At 42.8% G+C, this 26,466-nt stretch overlaps 2 protein-coding genes across 3 annotated transcripts in view; one reads left to right on the top strand and one right to left on the bottom strand.

Annotated features, from left to right (window-relative positions):
- Nucleotides 1–9,253: 9,253 nt before the first annotated feature.
- On the bottom strand, nt 9,254–25,692 carry SMIM19 (small integral membrane protein 19). 2 transcript variants are annotated; one of them, XM_082863901.1, is made up of 4 exons: nt 21,689–25,692; nt 17,016–17,153; nt 15,363–15,487; nt 9,254–9,625 (listed from the first exon to the last, which is right to left on the bottom strand). In XM_082863901.1, the coding sequence occupies exons 2-4, from the start codon at nt 17,147–17,149 to the stop codon at nt 9,561–9,563; spliced, it is 324 nt and encodes a 107-aa protein (XP_082720027.1). In that variant the 5' UTR covers nt 17,150–17,153; nt 21,689–25,692; the 3' UTR covers nt 9,254–9,560. The 2 variants fall into 2 exon arrangements, with proteins under 2 accessions (XP_082720027.1, XP_082720026.1); XM_082863900.1 differs by lacking the exon at nt 21,689–25,692 and adding an exon at nt 21,232–21,343.
- Nucleotides 21,307–26,466, top strand: part of SLC20A2 (solute carrier family 20 member 2) — a 105,370-nt gene continuing 100,210 nt past the window's right edge. Inside the window, exon 1 of the mRNA XM_082863892.1 lies at nt 21,307–21,394. The gene's annotated coding sequence lies outside the window, so the exon portion shown is untranslated. The remainder of the gene's footprint in view (nt 21,395–26,466) is intronic.

Genomic DNA, 26,466 nt, shown 5'->3' with positions numbered 1-26,466 from the left:
TAGTTCTTTGAGGTGGGAGTTATTATCCCCATGTTATAGGTAAGGACACAGAGCGAAGCCAGTAGAAAAAGAGCTGGGATGGAAATCAGGTCTTTCTCGGGCCACAGCTCTCGCTGCTAGCCCCTCGGATGCACATCCGCCACACACACCTACTGACTTTGTGTTCACTGGGTCACTGATGGTACCTGCACTGTAGGAGTCTTCTTCTTTTTTTAACTTGCATATTCTTGAGGAACTGAACTGAAACTGTAGCAGAAAGAGATACTAGAAAGAAGCAAATGAACCAACCCCACATCCTATATGTGCCCCTAAGCCTATGTCTCTTGGTTGTTTTCCTGATTTACAGCATGTCAGGACAAGTGCTTTGGAGGAAAAGCAAGACTTCATCCAGTCGTCAGTAGAAAGCCTTGGTGGCTGCAGTTTCTGTGACTTACAAAAAGGATACACAGGAGAAGAGGTAGGGAAAGCTTTGTGTCATACTTATTAATTACTGTGGATATTTTAAAAAATATCAAAGAGTGTTATGACAGAGTGGCAATGAAAGAATAACTTTTTCAATATGAACTAGAGTTATTTTGAATTTAGTTTGTGCAGCAGCTTATGTAAACCTGCCTGTCACTGTGAAAGCCCTTGTCTTCTTTTGTTTTCAAAGTCATAACTTAAATGACAAACAAATATGTTAAGTGGCTTTTGTGAACTGGCTACAAGCTTTGCATGCCCGGACTTGTCTGGTACAAAGTGTACAAAACAGACGTGTGATTTATAAACTATGGGGTAATCAAATGAATACAAAGAAAAGGAAAGAATCCTCTATATTTGAGTATTTGGGAATGATACTCTAAAAATACTGTAAGGAAAACTTGCTGCAATTTGCTTGACTTTTCTTTGATCTCCAACGGAGTTGAATAAGGTTGATAAATTAGGTGTGCTAATTTATTCCCCAGCAGTAACATCTGCATTATTTTCTACGGAAACAATGCTTGAACCTCCAAACCATTCTGTTTCTATGAGAATCATAAGAAGCACAGAGTGACAAGGATCTCAAGAGACAACATAATTCTGGGGGGTTTTTTTGGGTTTTTTTTTTGCGGTATGCGGGCCTCTCACTGTTCTGGCCTCTCCCGTTGCGGCGCACAGGCTCCCGACGCGCAGGCTCAGCGGCCATGGCTCACGGGCCTAGACGCTCTGCGGCATGTGGGATCTTCCTGGACTGGGGCATGAACCCATGTCCCCTGCATCGGCAGGCGGACTCTCAACCACTGCGCCACCAGGGAAGCCCTGGTTTTTAACATTGGGCCTCTCCCCTGATTTCTCTGTGCCCATATTTCCATCTGGAAAAAAATGAAGATAGTTTCATTACTTGAAGGATGAAACAGAGACCAAAGGGTTTTAGATGTCGTGAGATACCTAGCTGCGTGTTCACACGTGGCAGTTTTGTTTGATGCTTAATTCCTGGACTTTATACATTTTCATGAGCTGGCTGCTTTTCCTGGGACTGCAGAGAAAGCTGATGAATACACGCTGTAGTGGCCACAGGAGGCTTTAGGGACTCCATCCTTGTCTGATTCTGCTCTTTCGAGCTCTTAAATATAGACATTGATTACACAGTAAAAAAATATTTAACATCACCAAGGATCATTCCATTGCCTTCCCAGGGGATCAGGTGGTATATCATTTAGGATGTGAACATCCCTGGGCTAAAGGCAGTCAGTCTTATTTCCATTTAACAGGTGAACAAATTGAGGCCTGGTGAAGTTAGTGAGCTACGCTCAAATTCAAATACATACCACACAGATAGAAATAGGCTGGAACTCAGGTTTCAAATTCTGTGTTCTATTAACTAAACCATTACCTAGTTCATTTTGTATCTCTGTTGGTGCTTTCAAAATTGTCCTGAAACATACAGAAATGAAGAATTGTCTTTGATTGTATTAAATGTGGCTTGATACAAACTAAATCAAAATCAAATTATATTTTAAATTCTTAGGAGAAAGGGCTTCCCTGGTGGCGCAGTGGTTAAGAGTCCGCCTGCCGATGCAGGGGACACGGGTTCATGCCCCGGTCCGGGAAGATCCCACATGCCACAGAGTGGCTAGGACCGTGAGCCATGGCCACTGAGCCTGCGCGTCCGGAGACTGTGCTCCGCAATGGGAGAGGCCACAACAGTGACAGGCCCGCGTACCGCAAAAAAAAAAAAAAAAAAAATTCTTAGGAGAAAGATGAACTAGATCCTTCTGATTGGCCAAAAACCACAAGTTATAATAGAGTTCAAAAGGAAATGGGTTGTTTGGACCATGAAGTGGCTTCCCTCTATTCAGAACTGTTTCAAGCTAAATTTACCCTCAAATAGCTTGAAAAAGCAAACCTCAAGCGTCAGTCAAAGCTGTCAGCTAGCAGAACAGTAAGTGTATGGTTAATACATTCAGCTCGAAGTTCCCCACAACAGTAATTAAGGACTAGTGTTTTTAAAAATCGTGTAACTCTTTTGAAGCATACTTGATTTGCCAGCATCTTTTTTCCTTTTAATAAACAAACAAAGCATATATTCCACATATAAGTGACATCATATATTTGTCTTAGCCTGACTTACTTCACTTAGTATGATAATCTCTAGATCCATTAGATTTTACTTAAGAATTATAAATTGTGGGAGATGGTGACTTAAGTAAATTCAAAATGTGATGCTGTGGTAATCTACTAAACCTGAATGTAACAACAGAGAAATGAATCTGTAAAAACCTGCACCTGACTACTCTTTCAAAAGATGGAATTGGTCCACTAAAGATTGTCTAAAACCAACTGGCGCATCTGTAGATTACCTGCAATCCCTTCACAGCCCCAGGCCAGCTTTGTTCCCTTTGGAATTCAAAGAGCTTTGCATTTGCTGGCCTTTACAGTTAGGGTGAAAGAGTTTAAGAAATCACAAACCAATTAAAATACTGGTGTAGCAAAACGAATTTGGAAAGGCAAATGTGTAACCACACACACAAAAAAGGTTAATGTTTTGGGATTGTTTGCTTTTTTTGACTTTCCATGCGACCATTTTCATTGGTATGATGAAATGAGATTTAACTACCAATGTTTTTTGAAGGATAATTATATATATATTTAAAATTGTAACACCTTAAAAATATATAGTATACTTACTGTGCTCTGGGATATTTTAAGGAAAATAAATCCATCCTTTTTTTTTTTTTTTGCTTTTGGGAGGGTATTAACATGACACAGCTCACATGGTGAAGAAGTGAGGTCTCCTGCCATCAGCATGTGAGGGAGCCACCTTGGAAGCAGCCCTTCCAGCCTTCGGCTGAAGGTGACCCCACCTGAAGGCTGACATACTCACTGCTGCCTCGAGAGACCCTGAGCCACCCAGAGACCCTGTTCTCAAATTCTTCAACTGTGAGAAAATAAATGTTTGTTATTGTAAGGCACTAAAAAAATAAAATAAAAAACTACTATATGTTGTTGGAGTTTAATCACTGTCACAAAGTATACAGGACTTCTAGCAAGGGCTGCAAGGATGGTAGAAACACTATTACTCTCTTGCACTGGGAAAAAATAGAAAACTATTAAGACAGCTTTATTCCGTAGGCATGGCTGCCTTCTTGGATGATTTAATTAAGTGATTATTTGTTAAACACCTAGAATTTTTAAAGTATCCACTGTAGTGGATAAAGAAAAAACTTGACAGCAAGCTATATGTTTGTCAGAAACTGCCTTTTTATATACCTGCCTTCGTACCTCTCTCTGTTTGCCCCTGGAGACATTTCTTCCCATTTAATCTTTACATTTCTCAGTATTGCAGAAGTTCAGGACTGGAAGAGTCAATCCCGTTGTTCTCTTTTCCTCATTTGTAAAATGGTAACCAAAAGCTCATCTCTCTTCCTACCTCACTGGGGTGAGACAGAGCTGACTGTTTTAACAGATACAAAACTGTAGAATCACTCTCTTTATTTAGGGACTCCAATGCATTTAATCATTCTGGTGGGGAAGAGGTGACAGTCTCATTGCTAGAGTTTGAACTAAGATGATGGAGAAGGGCAGAATTGGGTGTGGCAGCCAAATGGATAGGTGCAGTTTAGTTAATTGCTTACATAATTGCTTACGTAAAGGCTCTCTTATGCCTGAAAATTAAACTTCTCTGTAATGTCTGAAAACTTCATTCCTTTCCAGCTGAAGGCTCTCTCTGTTAAAATGCAGAACAGACACCCAGTTTTATCAGTCATTTATACTTTTGTGGAAGTGTGTTTTAGATTCTTTCTTGGAATAGATTTTGATAGACAGAAGGATATTGGAAACTGTGTGAAGAAGTAAAGAAGAAAGAAGTATAATGTTGTCCAAGACACCTTCAGACACACTGCCTGTTTTTCAGTTTTGCCAATGATTGGTGTGATACAAAAAATAGACTCTGGTTGACTAAGAAATTGACTGACAAATACTTTTTCTATAACTTAAAAAAGGAATTTCAAGCTTATAGAAGGTTAAAATAGTACAAAAAGTCCTATATACTCTTTATTCCCACTTGATAAGAGCCCCTACTTGCTCATCATTGTCTTTCCCCAACTGGTCATTCATTATGCCTAGACTTTGCTTAGGTTTGAGTTTCCAGCTGCTATCACTTCTCTTTTTTTTTCCCCCAAAGAACTTCCTTTAGTATTTCTTTTACAGCAGATCTGCTGATGATAGAGCCTTTCAATTATCATTTACCTGAAAGTATTTCATTTATCTAAACATATTTGTAACAGCTACTTTGAAGTCCTTGTCTGATACTTCAACATCTGGGTCATCTTGGAGTCAGTTTACATTGACTGTTCTTTCTCTTGAGGGACCACGTTGTCCCATTTCTTCTCTTGACTGTGGATCACATTTTCCTGCTCTTCTCATTCCTGTAATTTTTGATGGTATGTTGGGCATTGTGGATGATACAGTGTTAGAGACTCTAGATTCTTTTATCTTCCTCTGAAAAGTGTTGAGTTTTGTTCTAGCAGGTAATTAATTTGGCAGGATTCAAATTGTATCTCCAATGGTAGGCAACAGCTGAATACCCTGCTTAGTTCTTTCAGCCTTTCAGCTGTTTGTTTTCTGCCAGTCTCCTTTAGGGTCTCTCATGTAGATTCATAATTCAGGGATCAGCCAAGGACTTGGCAGAATTTACATATATATTTTGGGGTGCCCCCTTCTGGGGTTCACTTCTTTCTGTGATGTCCCACTTCACTTTTCAGTCTAGAAGCTCTGAATACTGCCCTGTTCCTCAAACCAATTTCACTGTAGCTTTCTCCTTGAGTTCTAGTTATTCTCAACTGGTGGACTAAGAAATACCGTCAGGCAAGAAACCCACATAAACACAAATCTCAGCCAGTGCCATTCCTTCTTTCAAGCGTCATCTTCTTCCTGGTTTGTCTGCTTACGGTTTCCTTCAGATAGTTGTTTTTATGTTTTGTCCTGAACTCATTATCTGTAAGAGAGTTAGTCTGACACAATTATTCCTCCATTACCAGAGACAGAACCTACACACACTTTTTTAAAATATAAAAAATAAACATCAATTCTGTAAATTGTTGCCAATAAATTAATTATTTCAGCAACTACCTACCAAGTATTTACTTTGGGCTAGTTACTGTTCTAGTACTGGGCGCTAGAAAGCATTTCAGATATGATTTATATTAGCTTGTAGTCAACTTAAATGGGCCTTTTTTTAAAACCTCAAGATAAAGTGTTATTCAGAGACACTTGCAATCCCTTCCCCCAAAATGAATATAATAAACATACATTAACTTGTTATGTCATAAATACTTTACATTTATGTGGTGCATTTTTTTTTCAGATTTCTGAGGCCAAAGGCATTTGCAGTTGAGTTTAATATTAATAACATCAATATTGGTTGCAGTTAAAAAGCCCCAACTTTCTTCAGCTAGCTTGCAATTTGTCAAAATATTTTTTTCATACAAATCCCTGGGGTGGAGCCACTCTCTTGCAACAGTGACACCTCTGTCATTTCTTGATTTGGAAAAGAAGAAACTTTGGAACTAGAAACATCAAAAATAAAAGATGTGAAAAGCACAGTGGTCCTTCAGTATCAAATTTGGTGCTGAACGGCTACCAATAACCCCAGACAGTGATTGGCTTCCCCTTTGACTTATCATCTTGCTACCTCGGGTGTGGAATGCTGCATAAATGGCTTTAGCTTTTCACTATATCTAAATAAAATAAAGGTCAGCATAGACTCCAGTGCTAAAGGTCACTCATTTATTTGGGGGCGAGAGGTCCAGGATAGAAGAAAGACGACCTGCTGCTGGAAGTTTCCATGTTCTTCCACCTCCTTAGTTCTTGGCTTATTCATCATCCCCACTCTTAAATCCTCAGTCAAGACCTGTCTTGCCCAAAGAGACTGACAGGAGGCTGAAGAGGGACAAAAAGACGGGTGGGAAATGTTTCTTGCTTTGTAGTTTTGTGTGAGTCTGGCTCTGGATTTATTAGGGTGTCAAGTGGGAAACAGTTTAAGACTAAGCTCCAGTTCCTCTTCTATGAGCCTCACTATTTTGCATACAGGTTGGATATAAGCCAGGTGTCCTTTTTAATTCCAGTTCTCCAGCACCTATTCCTATTCTGTCATTAGAATCAAATAGCCTATAGAGGATGACATATGGCTAGCCCAGTTTGTCCTCCGTAACTCTGTGTTGAACGAATCAGCTGGCTCCCTGTAATATGCTTTGGTCCCTTCTCTCTTTTATTAAAAAATAAAATTTATTTATTTATTGGCTGTGTTGGGTCTTCGTTGCTGTGCGCAGGCTTTCTCGAGTTGTGGCGAGCGGGGGCTACTCTTCGTGGTGATGCGCGGGCTTCTCATTGCGGTGGCTTCTCTTGTTGCAAAGCACAGGCTCTAGGCACGTGGGCTTCAGTAGTTGTGGCACGCGGGCTCAGTAGTTGTGGCTCACGGGCTCTAGAGCACAGACTCGGTAGTTGTGGCGCATGGGCTTAGTTGCTCCGCAGCATGTGGGATCTTTCCGGACCAGGGCTCGAACCCGTGTCCCCTGCATTGGCAGGCGGATTCTTAATCACTGTGCCATCAGGGAATCCCCCTTCTCCCTTTAATTATATTTTCTAAGATACATTTATTCTTTATAAAAAGTTTTTATTTTATATTGGAGTATAGTTGATTTACTATGTTGTATTAGTTTCAGGTGTACAGCAAAGCGGTTCAGTTTTACATATACATATATCCATTCTTTTTCAGATTCTTTTCCCACATAAGTTATTACAGAATATGGAGTAGAGTTCCCTGTGCGATACAGTAGGTCCTTGTTGGTTATCTATTTCATATATAGTAGTGTGTATATGTTAAACCCAAACTCCTAACTTATCCTTCCCCCACCCCTTTCCCCTTTGGTAACTGTGTTTGTTTTGTAAATAAGTTCACTTGTATCATTTTTTTAGATTCCACATATAAGTGATATATGAAATTTGTTGATTATTTTACATATAGTACTAAGATACATTTATTCTTAATATCTGAAATTATTTTTATTACCATTTTCTCTCTTATTTTTACTCAATACTTAAATATATTTCCGCCATTACAGCAATTTCACCCTAAACTCTGCATCTCGTTTTCTGCTGAATCCTATCAGGAGCTCCACCTGAAACGGTGTGGGGTCATTAGCAAGCATCTGTGCCCCTTGGGGCAGTGGGCTGGGCCCAGCTGTGCACCCAGGGAGGCTGCCCCTCCATGCTTACCGCAGAGCATCTTATGCAGTTAGAGAGAAATGAGGAAACAGAGAACACAAGTGTTACTGACCTGTTTATTAGTCATGCCTTTTTTCTTCCAAAGAAAATAGTTCCATCAAACCCTTGGTGGATTCAGGGGCAGAAGCAGGACAATAACTGGTGTCCCTTTGAAGTGTGGCTGCAGGGCATCCCCTGCTTTCCCAGCTCAGCTGTGGAAGCAGAGAAGAAACTTCAAAGGCGGACTTGCTGTTGATCCTGCTGGTGGAGGCGTGACTCCCATCAGCGGGCTTTAGAGAAGAAATGAGGAATCTTCCTCTCTCACTTGCCAGAGTTCCACTCTCACCAAATGATCTGTGAGGTTTTAGTCGTGACTGTCTCTGTTCAGTGGATGCAAATAAAAAACCATCACAGTCCATTTCGTTGTGATTGATGTTTATTTAGGTACACTGTACAAATCAGCTGAGATAGCCAGTTTTCGTAATTTGTCTAGATTTGTGCCACACATCAGGGACAGCAGGTAAACCGCCCCCGTTCCTGATTACATGAGAGCAAAGCAAAGTTTAAGAAGACTGTCCCCTTGCTGCTCTGCTATCGCCAGGCCATAATTGTAACTGTTTACAGTCCTTCAGTCCGAGTATTCATTCTACATACAGGCGGTGCGTTCAAACTCATCTGTGAGTTAAGAAATACTTATTCCATTTGGTCAACAATTCACCTTATACAATATATATATGTATTTGAAAAGATTTAAATTTTAAAAGTAAATGCAATTTCCCTGAAATGATTTTATTTGGTCTAAACCTTTTCATTTATATTCTTTACCTCATAATTATAAAGGAAAAGGCAATAATGCTTGAAATATTAACTCTAACTCTTAAAATTATAGTTTTGATTCAAAAACTAATTTATGGACAGTTACATGGACAGTTGAACTTCCCTGCCACTATCCCCAACCGGCTTTTATTTAAATAAATATGAAAAACTGGGTGAAAACATTTCAATGTACAGTACAAAATGGTACAAGATATGAGAGTCTGCAGGGAAGCTTATTATGCTAAAAAAGCCTAAGAAACCATACAGTTACATTAAAGACTGATGGTCACATGACCCCAAAGCAAGCTGCTGACACCAGTCAGAGGTGCCCATGTATTCCGCAGTATAGCCCCAGCACGGCCGAAAGAAGACTCTTCTGGTGGAAGAAACTCCTGGGAATACAATTAAGGGGAACAAACTCCAGTCACAGAAAACTTCTACAGTTAGCAGGGGGGTGCGCATCACAATTTCACAACGCAGAAAAGACAGTTTACTGTGCAAATTCTGAAGTAGCAAAAACGGTTAATTCGGTTAGAGGTAACAACAGCCATAAGAACATACGTTAGTCCGTTATCCTTATTATATTTATCCCAGAACACAGTCGAAGAGGAAGTTATTCCAATGATTAGATTTTTATTTTTTAAGTTGGCAAAGAAGTTCCAAAGTGGCATCAGCTCCAGACTCTTGCTTCCAAAGATGTGCTTTTATTTCCTGACTGTCTCCTGAAGGGATCAAAGTCTTCACAAGGTACAGTCACCATCTCTGGTGATAGTCTATCTTCCTAGGTACGTGCAGACTCTCTGTGTTCAGGCCTTTTGAGGAATTTCTGATTTGTGGAACAAATGATTTGGAGATGAGGTTTAAAAAAGTGAAACAAAACACACCAACAAATTGGGGAAAAGTCACAAATAAAATGATTTTATGGAGACAGAAGTTTAAAAAAAATGCTGCTCGTGACTTGGCAGCGCGAGGAGACTGCACTCTTGAACAACGATCATTCCTGCTGCTCATTTTCTGAGATTTCATTCCAATGAGAGCTGCACGCTGTCAGCCTGGCTCTGTGGCTGCTGATAATCATACTTTCTGGCTATTGAAAAACAAACAAAACAATAAGCAAGAAAAAAGGAGATATGATTAATAAAATCGCAAAATAATTATGAGCTCACATCATTAAATCAGTCAAGTCATGATTCTCAGTAAAGAATTAGCTTAGAATTAAACAATTTTTTATTCATTAGAGGAAATTTATTATACTTCATGATCCTCTAATTTCTCAGCAGTGCTGATATCCATTTTCAGATGTTTATTATTATTGTCTTGTACATCAGGATTATTCAGAGCATTGAAATATAGGGTAAACACTAATTAAGCTACTAAACTTAAATTAACATTTTGTAATGTCCTTTCTTATTTCCCATCTCCACCTCAAGATAAGTTAATAATAATGCTTTTGTCCACATCATAAGGAATTTGACTATATTTTAAATGAGAAGCCTAAGAGATTTACTGAACATTGTCATTAATATAAACTAGAAGAAAAAACAGACTTGCAATTCTGTGTTCTTTTTGTGCTTCTGAGAAATATTTATTGAAGGTCTTAAACTGAAACTAGAGAGAGTGCAGGGCTAAAGTCTTTGCAAATGTCATTCACTGCTTGGCTTTCAAACTTTCAGTCTCTTCATTAAGTTTTTACCAGCCAAGGAAGAAATACTGTTTGTTTATATACTCAGGGCGGATACAGATTATTGTGGCTGAAAGCTTTACAATTTTGGGAGTCCTCTTTAAGGAAAAGAATTTTGTTTGCTATTTCCTCTTGAACTTCCAGACTAAGTCAGGACTAGACATCATCAGCACTAAGAATGATGCAATGTGATGGGACTCTTTATTTTGTAAATAAATTTATTTATTTATTTATTTACTTATGGTTGCATTGGGTCTTCGTTGTTGGGTCTTAGTTGCTGGGCACGGGCTTTCTCTAGTTGCGGCGAGTGGGGGCTACTCTTCGTTGCAATGCGCCGCCTTTTCACTGCGGTAGCTTCTCTTGTTGCAGAGCTTGGGCTCTAGGCACACTGCTTCAGAAGTTGTAGCACGCGGACTCAGTAGCTGTGGCTCATGGGCTCTAGAGCGCAGGCTCAGTAGTTGTGGCGCACGGGCTTAGTTGCTCTGCGGCATGTGGGATCTTCCCGGACCAGGGCTCGAACCCGTGTCCCCTGCATTGGCAGGCGGATTCTTTGTTTTTGAATTAATTAATTTATTTATTTTTGGCTGTGTTGGGTCTTCGTTGCTGCACAGGCTTTCTCTAGTTGCAGCGAGCAGGGGCTACTCTTCGTTGCGGTGCGCAGGCTTCTCATTGCAGTGGCATCTCTTGTTGTGGAGCACAGGCTCTAGGCGCGCGGGCTTCAGTAGTTGTGGCACGTGGGCTCAGTGGTTGTGGCTCACGGGCTCCAGAGCGCAGGCTCGGTAGCTGTGGCACACGGGCTTAGTTGCTCCGCGGCATGTGGGATCTTCCCAGACCAGGGCTCAAACCCATGTCCCCTGCATTGGCAGGCAGATTCTTAACCACTGCACCACCAGGGGAGCCTCCCCCACCCCCCACCGCAGGTGGATTCTTAACCACTGTGTCACGAGGGAAGTCCCTGTGATGGGCCTCTTTAAATGTGCAAATACTCACTATTTACAAGAACAATGGTTTCCAAAGTCCCTGTGATGGGCCTCTTTAAATGTGCAAATACTCACTATTTACAAGAACAATGGTTTCCAAAGATGTCCACATCCTAATCCCCATAATCTGTGAATATGTTACCTTCTGGGGCAGAAGGGACTTTAAAGATGTTTTTAAGGTAAGGACCTTGAGAAGGGGGATTACCCCGGATTATCTGGCCCAACCTGATCACAGGGGCCCTGAAAATCAGAGAACCTTTCCTGGCAGAGTTGAGAGAGAGAGGGAACTATAAAAATGGAAGAACGGTCAGAAAGATGCAGTGCTACTGGCTTTGAGGATGGGCGAATGAAGCCACAAAGCAAGCAGCATGGGTGGTTTCTAGAAGCTGGAAAAGGCAAAGAAACAGCTTCTCCTTTAGAGCATCCAGAAAGAAACAGCAGAACTCTGCCAACACCTTGATTTTAGTCAGTGAATCTGCTGTAGGACTTTTAATCTCTAATTGTAAGATCTGTGTTGTGTTAAGCCACTGAATTTGTGATAATACAGCAGCAACAGAAAACTACCATGCCTTACACACACAGGTGTCCTGATAAATTTCATTTTACGCCATTCTCATCAAAGAAGAAAAAGAGCTGCACACTGGCTTTATAATTGTATATGCTATACTACGGAATATTTTTTGATAGGATCTAACTTCTGATTTTTGTTTGTTTGTTGTTTGTATTTGGCTGTGCCTCCAGCCATGTGGGATCTTAGTTCCCTGACCAGGGATCGAACCTGGGCCTCTGCAGTGAAAACACCGAATCCTAACTGCTAGGCCACCAGGGAACACCCACAAACTTCTGTTTTGACTAGGCATCAATGAAAACCTAACTCTTTACTTATAATTTTCTATACAGAGCTTCTGGTTCCCTGTTTTTGTTTTTTAAATACTTAAATTTCCTTAAGGATATATTTTTTTGAGGTGAAATACAAAAACATAAACTTGCCATTTTAACCATTTTTAAGTGTACAGTTCAGGGACATTAACTACATTGACACTGTTGTGCTGCCACCACCACCACCCTTCTTTTGATCACCCCACACTGACCTTTGTCCTCATTACACAGTAACTCCCCACTCCCTCCCCCACTCCTACTGACGATTCTGCTTTCTGTCTCTGTGAATTTGCTACACAGAAGAGAAATCACACAATATTTGTTCTTTTGTGACTGGCTTCTTTCACTTCACAATAAAAATAATTACGAAGCATAATGTCTTCAAGGTGCATCCATGTTGTAGCATGTGTCAGAACTTCCTTCCTCTTGGGACTTCCCTGGTGGCGCAGTGGTTAAAAATCCGCCTGCCAATGCAGGGGACATGGGTTCGAGCTCTGGTCCGGGAAGACCCCACATGCCGCAGAGCAACTAAGCCCGTGCGCCACAACTACTGAGCCTGCGCTCTAGAGCCTGCGAGCCACAACTACTGAGCCCACGTGCTGCAACTACTGAGCCCGTGCTCCACGACAAGAGAAGCCATTGCAATGAGAAGCCTGCGCACCACAACGAAGAGTAGCCCCCGCTCACTGAAACTAGAGAAAGCCCGTGTGCAGCAAAGAAAACTCAATGCAACCAAAAAAAAAGAAGAATTTCCTTCCTCTTAAAGGCTGAATAACATCCTATTCATGTATAGACCACATTCTGTGGATCCATCAGTCAAGGACACTTGGGTTATTTCCATCTTTTGGCTACTGTGAATAATGCTACTCTGTAACATTCAGTTTTACTTCTTATTCTGAACTAGTAAAACATGAATGCAAAAGGGACAAAAGAGGAAACAGGGAAGATGTACCTTCCTCCCACCTGATTAGTCCTGCAGTTCCTTTCCCCAAAGGAACTGCTGTTACTACTTCTCAGGATAAAATTTATGCTGAAGAAATTTCTAGAGGTTCTACTTGTGTAAATATATATATATATATATGGTTTTTCTACTTTTCACCTGAAATTCCAGCCCACCCGAGACACATACCAGTAACATCTTGCTGATCACTCTTTCTTGCTTCTTTCTATGCGAGCATGCAAACACACAGACATCTATCTTTCTTTTAAAAATATCCAATCTTTTCCCTCGAGTCCCACAGTGTTCCCATCAAGGTAATGAATGTTAATAATCTGACGTGTATCTTTCCAAGCCTTCCTCCAGACTTGTGTAATTATACAGAACATTTTTAGAAACAACCCAATCAAAAAATGGGCAGATGATCTAAATAGACATTTCTCCAATGAAGACATACAGGCACGTGTAAAGATGCTCAACATTTTTATTAGAGAAATGCAAATCAAAACTACAATGAGGTATCATCTCACACCGGTCAGAATGGCCATCATCAAAAAGTCTATAAATAATAAATGCTGGAGAGGGTGTGAAGAAAAGGGAACCCTCCTACACTGTTGGTGGGAAAGTAAATTGATACAGCCACTATGGAAAACAGTATGGAGGTTCCTTAAAAAATTAAAAATAGAGTTACCATATGATCCAGCAATCACACCCCTGGGCATATATCCAGAGAAAACTAAAATTTGAAAAGATACATGCACCCCAATGTTCATTAGAGTGCTGTTTACAATAGCCAAGACATGGAAACAACCTAAATGTCCATATACAGATGACTGGATAAAGAAGAGGAAGTACATATATATATATATATATATATATATATATATACACATATATATATATATATATACACAATGAAATATTACTCAGCCATAAGAAAGAATGAAATAATGCCATTTGCAGCAACATGGATGGACCTAGAGATCGTTGTACTAAGTGAAGTAAGTCAGACAGAGAAAGACAAATACCATGTATCACTTACATGTGGAATCTTAAAAAAAAAAAGATACAAATGAACTTACTTACAAAATGGAAATAGACCCACAGACATAGAGGACAGACTTGTGGCTGCCAACGGGGAAAGGAGTTGGGGAGGAATGAACTGGGAGGTTGGGATTAACATATGTGTACTACTGTATATAAAGTGGAACAGCAACGAGGACCTACTGTATAGCACGGGGAACCACACTCAATATTCTGTGGTGACCTATAGGGAAAGGAATCTGAAAAATAACATATATATATATATATATATATATATATATATATCTGAATCACTGTGTTGTATACCTGAAACTAATACAACATTGTAAATCAACTATACTTCAATAAAAAAAAAATTCTATACTACATTTTTATTACACGTAGATAGGGATGTTTTGGTCATTTGATTTTAAAGGAGCAGTACCCTAGCATATATATAATTACATCTTGCCTTTTCTCATTTAATGATACACCATGGAAACCACACCTCATTTTTTTAAATGGTGGCATCAAAGGCTGTGGCTTGGATGTACAATTCATCCTGGCTCCTTGCCCTTTAACCTTTGTTTCTTCTCCACCACTTACTCACAGGGTTTAGTACCACAGGACATGTTAATAACCTCTGGCCTGGAAGCTGTTTCTATACTGCTATGGCTGCAGCACATAGTAATTTAATTGTCAAGAAGTGACTGCAAACTCTATAAACACAAAATTTCAAACCTGAACTAAAGTAGGTTCAACTCAACGTCCCCTCAGCCAGATCCCCCAAATGCTCTTGGCCACCTCAACGCCACTGCACATGAGGGAAGTGCAAAGGAGGGAAATTAGAGAAGGATGAGACAGGAGCCTCACCGACTGTTAAGGCATCTAATTTCTGCCAAATTTTCAAAACGTGAAACACGTTGCTAGGGCTCTTCTCAGGGTCTTGGAAGGGCCCCAAATAAGTGAAGTGTCCTGAAACACTAACTTCATGCAAACCGGGTTTGCTGATACTGTGTTGAGCATCTAAAAAAGGCCCTACGATTTCATTACCAGCTATTTCTTTCTTAAAAAAAAAATTTTTTTAATTGAAGTATAGTTGATTTACAATGTTGTGTTAGTTTCTGGTGTACAGCAAAGTGATTCAGATATACATACATATATTCTTTTTCATATTCTTTTCCATTATGGTTTATTACAGGATATTGAATATAGTTCCCTGTGTCATTATCAGCTATTTCTGATAACCTTTGCCAACGAGACTCAACCCCAAAGAGTCTATTTTAAATATGCTTACGTACGTAATTAAGCACAGAATACTTACAAATGGAGTACATTTCCAGTTGCTGTCTTAACCGAATTTTGCTTATTGTGTCATAAAAGTTGGGCTCTGACAGAGTGTCTGTTGGAGGTGGCACACTGAATATCCTCATAATTCTCCTTTTATTTCTAAAAGACAAAACCAATGCAGAAAAGAGATTTGTATTCATAGTTGTAGGACTGTAACATTCACATGATCGTAGTAACCAGAAGCTGCATTAAAAGGACGTAAGTGGCCCTGAGTCCATCTTCTATTTTGTCCCCGTGAGATGCTTCCTGGGCTCAAGTATTCTTTCTTTCACTAGAAGTATGAAGCTGTACGTGTACAGTCACAGGGTTATAAGAAAGAAAAGGCAGTAGCTGAACATGCCCACTTCATACAACAAAGCGTCTCCCCTCAATCCCCACAAAAAAAGCCCTGTTGTATGGAAAAATGCTCAGACAAAAAACGTATGATTATTCTTCCCCTCCCTCTCATGTCACGCAAATAAAACTAAGTTATTGCGGACAGAGAATAAACAGAATGTGAGCAGACCTTAATTTTGAAAAACAATGAATAAACGATTTCTTAAATAGAGTAGCATGGCCTTAGTGGGGTCATATAGTTAAAATTAACAACAGCCTGTCTCTGCCTTTAAAACATTGGGGTGGGGAGGAGACGGTGGCTATTTTTAGGGGAAGGCTGTTACCTGCCAGCGGCTCCCCCATGCTCTGTGGAGGCCTCCTCTCGCCTGCCCCCCACCCCCCGGCCCCGCTCCCCCGAGAGTCCAGGCGGCCAGCTGGCCAGCAGCTCAGGGGTCTCAGGGTCGGGAAGGGCGAGCCTGCAGGTCCCGTGGCAAGTGTGGGTCTGAACTGTTCCCTGGGCGGAGCATCAATTATTCTTGGTTGACTAATTATCCTGAACTGTCTAATGCCTTTGACCTTGGTAGAGGACGCCACCGAGCACATGGCTACGGGCAGCAGCAGCTCAATCCAACTACTGCTGTTTTTCCTCTTCAAAGCACGCCCCTCACCGTGCATTTGTTTTTAACTGTACTTGAAGGAAAGGAGCCAGGGAGCGTGGAAAAGAACAGCTGGATTACGCTACAGCATCTGGAATCACAGCAAGAAATATTTATTGAGGATTTACACCATGTGGCACATCAGGGACACAAAGGTTAAATAAAAGTCCTTGTTCTCAGGGGACTGAGTTTTGGGGGACGGACAGACAAGTAATTGGATCATACCAATATTATGCACAAGAAACAGAAGGGAAGGCTTGAAATTTGCGAAGACAGAATTGCTGAACACATAGGAGTTAGAGTTTGTGCATTTCAGGGACATTGGCCCAAAATATGTGCTCATCCGAGAGTGACAGTGAAGCTGGCTGAATGAGAAAACTGAGCCGCACCAGAAATGACAGAATAGGAGCATAGAGCATCTGGCCTGGGCGCCGAGAGCTGCACTTACATCCCCATCTCTCAGAGCAACTGGGTTTTCCAAGCCAAATCCTGGTGTCCGGTAATGTGAGGGCTGACCCGACTAGACAGTGATTTCATAGCAGGAACAAAAATGCTGATGAAATTATTTTTGTGCATTTAACTTAGATCAAACAAACAAACTACAAAACTTATAAATGGCTGGGTTCTTATCAACCCTGAGAATCTAAAGCCTTTACCTCTTGGCATACATGAAGAGCCCAAAGCTGACAAGGATCACTACCAGGTACACGTTGGTGGCTTCATTCCAGGCCTCATGAACGCTGTAATCGATAGAGCCCTCGTCACCCATCACTCCGTAACCGCCAGGCATGGGACTGTAAGGCAGCAAAGAGGGCAGGGTTTCTTTCAGTTAGTGATGGTGTGATGGCTGGACAAGGGCTGGCAAACAGAGGGCCTGCTGGCCAGTTCCAGCCCCCTGCCTGACTTTGTATGGCCCAGGAGCCAAGAATGGTTTTACATTTCTAAACGGATACATTTTAAGCAGAGCATCTTCCATTTTTGCCTCACAGCCCTCAAAGCCTAAAATGTTTACCATCTGGCCCGTTAAGAAAATGTTGGCCAACCCTGGTCTAGATCACTAAGGCATGGAACACATTTTCGCCTATTTCTGACTTTGAAACATCACAGTTCCTACATAAAGGTTCAAACTTGGGATTTAAAAATCATATTTCTAAAAGGATATGGGTTGAAATGTCACTGCACAGTTTCCAAACTGTAACTATCACCCAGATGAAAGCAACTGAATACTTAAAACAGAGGTCCACACAAATGGCTGGGATGCTAAGAGAGAAGGACAGCGTTAGACCCGTGATAGCAGTCTGGATGAGATGCGCCAGCCAGGACCGTGCTCTTCCACAGGCCCCTGACACACCTGGAAAACGAAAATGTCTGGAGCTTTATCTAGTTTTGGCCTCCTGGCCCACTGTGGAAGCTATGGGATAAAAAGTTATTTTGCTATTTACACAGCTGTGACTTCTATTCAAGGAAATGCATTTTTTGGACATTCCCACAGAAAATGAATGGTAACAGCAAGTATATCAAGTAGCAAGGGAAAGAGTACTGGTTTCTTATTTGCACTTGAGAAGTTCACTGAATCTTTCCTTAAAGAGAAAGTTCTGCTCTTGTGTTAAATCTAAACTAGGTAAGTCTAAGTAAAATGACCTAATATGTGAAAGAAATTCAGAAGTGTTGTTTTAGATACTCTATCAAAAGGAGAAAAACTGGGCTTCCCTAGTGGCGCAGTGGTTGAGAGTCCGCCTGCCGATGCAGGGGACACGGGTTCGTGCCCCGGTCCGGGAAGATCCCACATGCCACGGAGTGGCTAGGCCCGTGAGCCATGGCCGCTGAGCCTGCGCATCCAGAGCCTGTGCTCCGCAACGGGAGAGGCCACAACAGTGAGAGGCCCGTGTACCGCAAAAAAAAAAGGAGAAAAACTGAACAAATGACAGGTGATAACTGTACTGTAGTTTCTACTAAGATAGCCATTTTCTAATACCAAGAAAAAAGGTATCTGGAATGTCCAAGAAATTGTTTTGCAATTTTTTCTAGACACCCTATAACAGTGAAGGCATTGCAGAAATTCCTCCACTGAAATATCTTGCAATCTGTCCTGTGAGCCTCCAAAAAAAATTTTTTTTTTTTAAGGTAAGTGGGCTCCTTAGTTGCCTCTCCAGGGCTCCTTAGTTGCGGCTCACCGGCCCCTTAGCTGTGGCATGCCAACTCTTAGTTGCAGCATGCATGTGGGATCTAGTTCTCTGACCAGGGATCGAACCCAGGCCCCCCGCACTGGGAGCGCAGAGTCTTATCCACTGTGCCACCAGGGAAGTCCCCAAAATGTTCTTTAGTGTAGATTTGGCTCAGTAACTTAATAAGTGTATATTAAGGGCAGAGTCTGTTTTCTTTCTTACAGTTTGCCTCTGCATAAAATGAATGAAATTTCCTTGGGGTCTGCTCCCAGGCCAGGTGGCATGTTGGCCCCATTCTGGCACCTGAAGTCTCTGTCAGACGTTCGCGGACAGACTGTATTAAAGTGAGTATCGTGAATGGCCATTTAACTTACATTCTAGACATTGAGGGCAAGAGTCATTCCTGTGAAACATCTATTGGTGTCTGATGAGCATAAGGATTGGTCTTTTAAAAATTAAACAGAGAATAATAAAAACAGAACTTAAAACTTTATAGATGCAAGATCTAAATATTAAATCATTAAACATACCCAATTCCTACATATTAAAGATTGGCTATGGATTTTTGTTTTTTTTTTTAAGAGAGTGGGAGGCGCAGGGGGATTTGGCATTATTCACAGTTTCAATTCTTATTCCTTAAAATTGAACTCCAGAGTTTCTCTGGATGTAACATTATTCATAGTAAGTAATCAGCCTACTTTAGGAATGGAAACTTTTGGAACATCAGAGACTATAATTGTCTTTACAATTTATGGAATCTAGCATTTTTTTCTAGATTTCCGTTGGTGCCAAAACATAAAATAACGATGACTGTTATTGGCCATAAGAGATGACTTCAGAGGTCTGGTTTGAGGTGCTGCGGAAGGGCCGGCACGGCCACGCAGTGAGGGTGGCAGGTTTCAGGATTGGGAGTTACGAACAAATTGGAGAAGAAAAGGGGAGCAGACTTAACAATGGCTACTGAGACATTTCGCAGGTGCCCTTTATCTGACACACTTTTAAAGTATTTCCTACGTGTTTTCTACCGCCTGACTGGATCTGAGCCAGATGAATTTCTTGCTTTAGTGTTCCACAAAATTCTGTTCATGTGCCACTCAATAAATGGTGTATTCCTACAGAGCTGTCTTCCTCCTCCTACAAATATGCCAGTTTTTCATTATATTTTAGAGAAGGATTCTGAACTTCTGCTGACCAAGAATGGTGAAATTTTACTGTGAATTACACAACTTGATTGGTACGCAGTGACACTACTGTTCTGGGGACACACACTTTGAGTTACTTTTAGTAGTATGGTTGTGAAAGACTTGCACCGGGGGTAGGCCTTTCGTGCCTGGTCCTCCATCATGACCAATGGCATGCCTTTGTAAGACTGCCAGGAATAAGGAGTGGTCCTGTACAAAGTCACAGTACAGACCACAGCTCCCATGTGGCCTGAACTATGACTGGTCCCCACCCAGCTCGCCACAGTCTAACCAAGTGTACACACACACACCTGCTGAGCGGCTACTGCACACCTCACAGCCTCCCTCTAAGTCTGAAGCACAATGCCCAGGGGCGTTACAGTGGTTTGTTCCTGGCAAGTTAATGGATGTTTCAGCAAGACCACCATGTGCTTGGATTGTCATTCAGGGCTTTTCTGAGAAAACTGCACCTTTTCCACATATTTTTCCTGTAAACTAATGCTTGAGCTATTTCAGTAAGGAGTTGCTAGGATGAGCTGAACATAACTATCCAGAGATAAAGTTGGCAAAATGTGACAACTGGCGCTTGATTTCAGTTTGACAAACTTTTAAGTAGAGAACTAGTACTCTTCTTGGAATCAAGCGGCTGTATCATTTTTAAATTATTTTCTGTATTTGGGGTTCCCGATGCCGTGTCTAGGTGGTTCAGTTTTGAGGATCACTTGTCATCGTGTCCTGAATGGTATCCATTTCGTCTCTCACTTAGAGCTTTGCTATTTTGAAACAAGTTCAGATTGGAGTCACTCACACAGTTCTACGAGTTCCATACAACACAATCCATCGCATCAATGTTGTTTTCCCTCAGTCCTCTGAAACGCTAAATAAAGACTTGGGTTGCTGAAGCGGGAGGGTACAAGGTCACAGGCCTTCAACCAGCAAGACGAAGGCAATTAACATCTGAGGGGCCTGTGCTGGGCAGTCCACATATGCATTTAATTGTTACCATCACCCTGCTGGGAGGCACGAAAGCTCCACCTGGCAGACGACGCGGGGTGGGGGGCTGGGTACACAACTCGCCCAAAACCACCCAGGCTAGCGAGTCGCACGCTGGACTCCCAAACGTGGGCGCTTCCGGCCCTGCCCAGACTCGTGAGACTTGCCAGTCCCGGAGAGAGGAGCAGTCTAGCGGGCAGACAATGTAACCCCCACCCCGGCAGGCGGCAGGGGCCGGAGCCGCCAGGGCTCGGCGGCCGCGGGCTGCGCGCGGTGCGATCCTGAAGCGCGCCCGCTCCACACCCCCATCCCCCCATCCTCCCAGCCCGGGTGCCCTGCGCTGCGCAGGCGACGGCCTCCGCCTTTCGATCCGCGATTCTGGAGCTGCGAGCCTCACTGTTCCCTCCAGCCTGGGGCGCGGCGGCAGAGGAGCTGGGACGGCCGGGCGCGGGGCTAGGGGCGCCCTCGGGCTCCCTTCCCTCCCTCTCACCCTCCCCCCGCATGGAGGGGCGGGGCGGGGCGGGGCGACTCACGCCGCTAGCTCTGCAGGCGGCACGCGGCCCGGCGGCTCTGCTCCGCGCTCTTTCCCCGGCAGTCGCGGCCGGACGCGCGGAGCCGGTTACCGCACGGACCGGACGACCTCTGCTTCGTCATTTCCTGCCGGCCCGGCGGCTTCCGGATGGAACGAGGAGCCAGGTCTTTCCCCCCCCCCGCCCCCCCCGCCCCTCTCGCAGTGTGCGAACCGGAGGGACGCCGCGACGGCCCCGGTGCCGCCCAGCGGGCGCGTGAGTGCAGCCCGGCTCCCTTCCCCGGCCTAGCGGCGCGGCGCTGGCCCCGCCCCCGGCCCCTCCCCGCGACCCTGGGCGGCGACCCCGGCGGTGGGTCCGGCCGCCGTCGCCTGGAGTCCACGTGGGTCTGGCCGCGCTGCGTCCGAGCGCGCGGGGAGAGGGGACGGGTCCTCCCGAGAGCGCGAGCAGCCTCCAGCCCCACCTCGGCGCGCCCGGGCGGCGTCTCGGCGTGGGAGGTGGGAGTGTGCATTGGCCCCGGGTCGAGATTAAGCTGGGAAGGCGAAGATTTTCCTTTTTCGTAATGAGGGCATAGGGTTATTTTTAATATTTGCTTAGGAAAGCGCGTGCTGTCACTGTCTTTGCATTTTCCCTGTCATAATAAATGATGCGTGGCCGAGGCTATTGAAGTGTTCTAAAAACTGGATGTGCCCAGGATGCTGTAGTCTTGTCAGTTTAAGTGACTTTTGGATATTTAAAATTTTTGTAAGGACTTGCAAAATTCTAGCATGAGACAAGTAATGAATTTATGTAGGATTTCAGCATGAGTATTGAAGTAATCAGATTTCAGTGGTTGGCACAGCCTTGCAAATAAATGGCCACTTGTCCACGTGCTTGAGGTCTTAACTATTCATTTTGAGTGAGTTCTCTAGGATCAGCTGACTGCTGATTATAATTCATACTAGGCCATGTAGAGGCTGTATCCTTAATTGATAAGCAGAGATTAGAGGTAACGTTTAACATCCTACCCCTTAGCCAGCTTTCTCTGCTTCTTTGTGGATCATTCTGTTAAAATTAAACTCACCTCTGTCTGGATGAAGAGCATTGCTTGGTACATAACATAAAAGCTTTATTTCTAGTAGTAACACATATTCGTTTATATATATTATATATACATAATCACGTGCATAAATTTGTAACTGTTTAGTATGATTACAGAGTTGGAAAATTAGGAACGATAATAATGTGCAATGTTGAGTACTGATTGCTTGCCAGGCCTTTGCCAAATGGTCTACATGCTTTATCTCATTTAATCTTCCGGATAACTTTTTGCATAAACATAGGTTGCTTAGAAATACTTGAGTACACGAGTTTGATTTGAACGTGTCCAAATGCGGAATATGTACATTAATTGCTTCTGTTTCTGTTTTTTGTAAAATAAGGGTGTGGGCAATATAAAATGATTCATAGAGTAATTTAATGTGTTTTTCAAGTTGGAAGAAGGCTTTGCATTTGCACAGAACTGCAATTAGTCCCTTTATTGGGGTATTCAATAGTTTCCAAAGCCCTGTGTCTCTTTATCAGAGTTCCCATTACATGTCATTGTCACCCAATGAACAGGCTATGCTTGGATGTTGGAAAAAAGTAAATGTTGGGAAAGCCTTAATGGTCCCTTCTGAAAGGTGCCCTTTTTCCATATATAGTTTCTAAGCAACATTCCTAATTAAGGGTTAACGAATGACAGTCAAACAGGAATGTGATTTTCCAGTACCAAACCAAGGAAATAAAAAACTGGGTTGGCTGTTACTTTGTTGATGAGTCTAACTTTCATGGGTATGTAGATGTTGAGAATGTTAAGTAATCTACGTTGTAGGGGTTCTACCTTACTTTTCAGTTTGCCTTTACATGTCTTAAACATATTTGAGTCCAGTACTTTGTGCATGAAGAAGTTAAGTTTTTGACTGGATTTAATTGAGTAGTTTTGACTTCCTTAATCAAGAAGTTTATTCTGTGTTTCCAAAGGTACAATGTAATAATTTATGTAGGCGTAACAATGACGAGAATGATGGTGGGATCCAGCAGTTTGCATCTTGGGAGAGTAGGATCGGGTGAGAGGCCTGTAGAGGATGAGCGAAGCGCTTGGAAATGTGTCATATTTGTGATTAGAGCGTATTGGACTTAACGCATCTTCAGATAGTGGTCCATCATCGCAGAAGAAAGGAGTGAGAATGCTTTGCCAGTCGGTATTTATAAGAGGGTTCCTTTACCTGAAGGCGTTCTCTTCTGGGAGGAGATGAGTGGACGGATGCAGGAAGAAAAAGATGCATGTGTTAACACTTCCACCCATCGTGACTAACTGATTCCTGCCAACACATGCATCTTCAGGCACTTTTCTAGTAGATATTTGATATCTGTGGGCAGCCACTAGTAGAAGAAGAAGGGAAAAGGGCGGGAGGAGACAAAGCACAGGGCTTTAATGAATAGGCTTTCATTTGGGCAAGATTGAGCAGCTGGGCCTCCGCAGCCTCTATTACGAAAACTGTTCCAGTAATACTGTGTGTGTCTGTAAATCTCTTATATGTTATTTGTATCCAGAAATATGGAGAATATCTCTTTAATGTGCTTCATAAACAATGGAAGATATTTAGAATACAGTACATGAAAAGTTATTAATTTCTGTATGTTTGCCATTGTTGGAAGCCGGAGTGACTGTAATGCCAGCATTGGCTCCTGTTCACGAGACATTTAAGGGATGTTGTGTTTCATTGGGTTGGAGGACAGGCCCTTCCTCCTTACTTCAGAACTTGGCTCTCACGTGGAGTGAGTGCCCTTTTAGGTCCCAGAGTGCATGGGCCGTTTCTGGGTCCCTCATGGCCGTATTCCAAGAGCCAAGGACAGAGGCCGGCCTACGGAAGGTGTGCAGTAAATATCTGTGGAATGAGCAGATATGCTGGAATCCTCTCTCTGTTCCCACCTGTCGTGGAAATCCAAGTCACCTCTAGGGGCAGGGCCACTGCAGGCTTGCCCTCTCCAGAGTCCCAGCTCACAGTGAGCCCTTTGAATGGTAGCTGTTTAAACCACATACTTTGGCATTTAATCATTTATGGCTTTATATTGTCGCATGACCGTTTCCTGTGTTTTGTTTCCCCACCCAAAATACAGGCTACTCGAGGGCAGGGAATACATGTTTACACAGGTCTGTGTTTGAGAACTTCCTTGTTCATCCAGTATAATAATTTGTACCGAGTAGGTTTATTTTTACCTATTGAGTGAATATTAGGTGCCATGGGGGGAACATCAGAAATATTCAAAATGTGGTCCCAGTCCTCGAGTAGGTAGTATTTCAGTTGGGCAAACATCGTGTACACACGTGGAACAATAAGAGAATTTGGAGTTACATAAAGCAAATAGTGATAGCTAACGTTGATGTAGTGCTTACAATGTGCTTTTACATGTAAACGTATTCGACTCTCACAACAGTCCTTTGACCGAGGTACAGTTATAATCCCACTTTCCACATGAGGAAGCTGAGGCACAGGGAGGTAATTAAGTCACCTGCCCGAGACCACAAAGTGAGTAGTAAGCAGGGAGGTGGCATATGAACCCAGGCAGCCTGGCTCTTGAATCAGTGTGGGTTCTCTGGGGAGTTTTACTTTATCAAAGACAGAAAAGAGAGCTAAAAGTTGACCCTAGTTTCTCAGCTGTAAAGGAAGCTCTTTAAAAATTTCAAAGTAGCATACATGGTGGCAATGACTTTGAGCTGCAGAAACAATGCTGGATTTTCCAGGCAGAAGAGGTTGATAACGAAATGGTTGAGGGGACTGTATTTTGAAATGACTGAAGGCAAGAGGAGAAAAACCAAATTTTGAACCTCAAAGCTGAGGGAGACTAGGACTCTTGGTAGGTGTTGAATTCTAGGACAGTGATTCACCAGGACAAAGGGCAGTGACTGTTTAAGGTACTAATTCAGTGTCAAATAACTCATGTGAAAGAACCCCTAGTGAATGTAATTTACCAGGATGGGAGCATTACTAAAGGCTTCCGGTGCCCATCTGTCCGTTTGCCTTGTCCTTTTGTGAAATCTTGACCCACTTTTTCAGCTTGTGTTGGACAGTAGAACACACTCTTGGGGCCCAGAGGCCTCTTCTAACCAAGTAATATTCATTTGGTGGAAAAAAACTTAACGGCACTGTTGGTTTGGTGACAAACCTGGAGTGAGGTCACTTTGAAGCCATGTGGACTTGGATGAGGGCCTGCAAACAAAATCCAGCCAGATGAAGGAAAGTGGTTTACTCTGAAAGCCCAGTTTTGTATCCCTTTAGTCGGGAGCTGACAGTATTATATTGGGGGTGTTGGGCACCAACAGAGCCCATTGAATCCACATGACTCGGCCGATAGGGGAGCACACACGTCACCATACCCGCTGTCCAGGAATCACAGGAGGAGGTGCCCTGGAGTGAAGCCTGGGCCACAGCCCCGGTTAGCGGCTCTGCAGGTACGGTGTTCTGCGTGACATGTCGCTTCTGCTGGGGAGGGGGGTGTGACCTTTGTCTTGGGGGCAGCTTTATAATTTGAGTAAGAAATGGCATGTTGCTGCTATCATTTTCACATCAGCTCATGTTTTGTGATGGCCTGTCAGAGCAGCAGCTTATGACTATGAATATCGTCCTGCAGTTGTGTTCTATTTAAATATCTGAGGATATAGTTGGGACAATTTGGGCTAAAAATAATCTCCATTGAAGTGTTTATCCATTTGGCACGTTAGCCTTAATCTTAGTTTTGGCATCTTCTCTGAACGGGGGATTTTTAGGGAAGGAGAAAATGACACAGTGATTTCATTTGTCTTAAACCTGTCAAGCTGGAGTAATGGCATCCCTACTGCCCCGTTTTATGACTCTTAGGGCTGTAGAGCTGCATCCCGAACATGACCTAGTGTGGTGGTTCTTTAAGTATGAGTGTATATAGAATGACCCAGGGTTCGTTATACAGTAACAGGAGCAGATGCCTTAGCCTAATCCCAGAGGTTAGGGCTCTTTAGAGCTGGAGCTGGGCAGGCATCTGTATTTTAAGCCATCCTCAGGTGACCCTAGTACCCATCTCCTCATGTAAGAAGAACCAGCCCTGTATTTTAGAGGTTTTTTTTTTTTTGCGGTACGCGGGCCTCTCACTGTTGTGGCCTCTCCCATTGCGGAGCACAGGCTCCGGACGCGCAGGCTCAGCGGCCATGGCTCACGGGCCCAGGAGCTCCGTGGCATGTGGGAT

The sequence above is a fragment of the Leucopleurus acutus genome (genome assembly GCF_964270905.1).
Source record: "Leucopleurus acutus genome assembly, chromosome: 21".
Taxonomy (NCBI): Eukaryota; Metazoa; Chordata; class Mammalia; order Artiodactyla; family Delphinidae; genus Leucopleurus; species Leucopleurus acutus.
The sequence above is the reverse complement of the archived record's forward strand: the minus strand, read 5'-3'. Positions and strand labels throughout refer to the sequence as shown.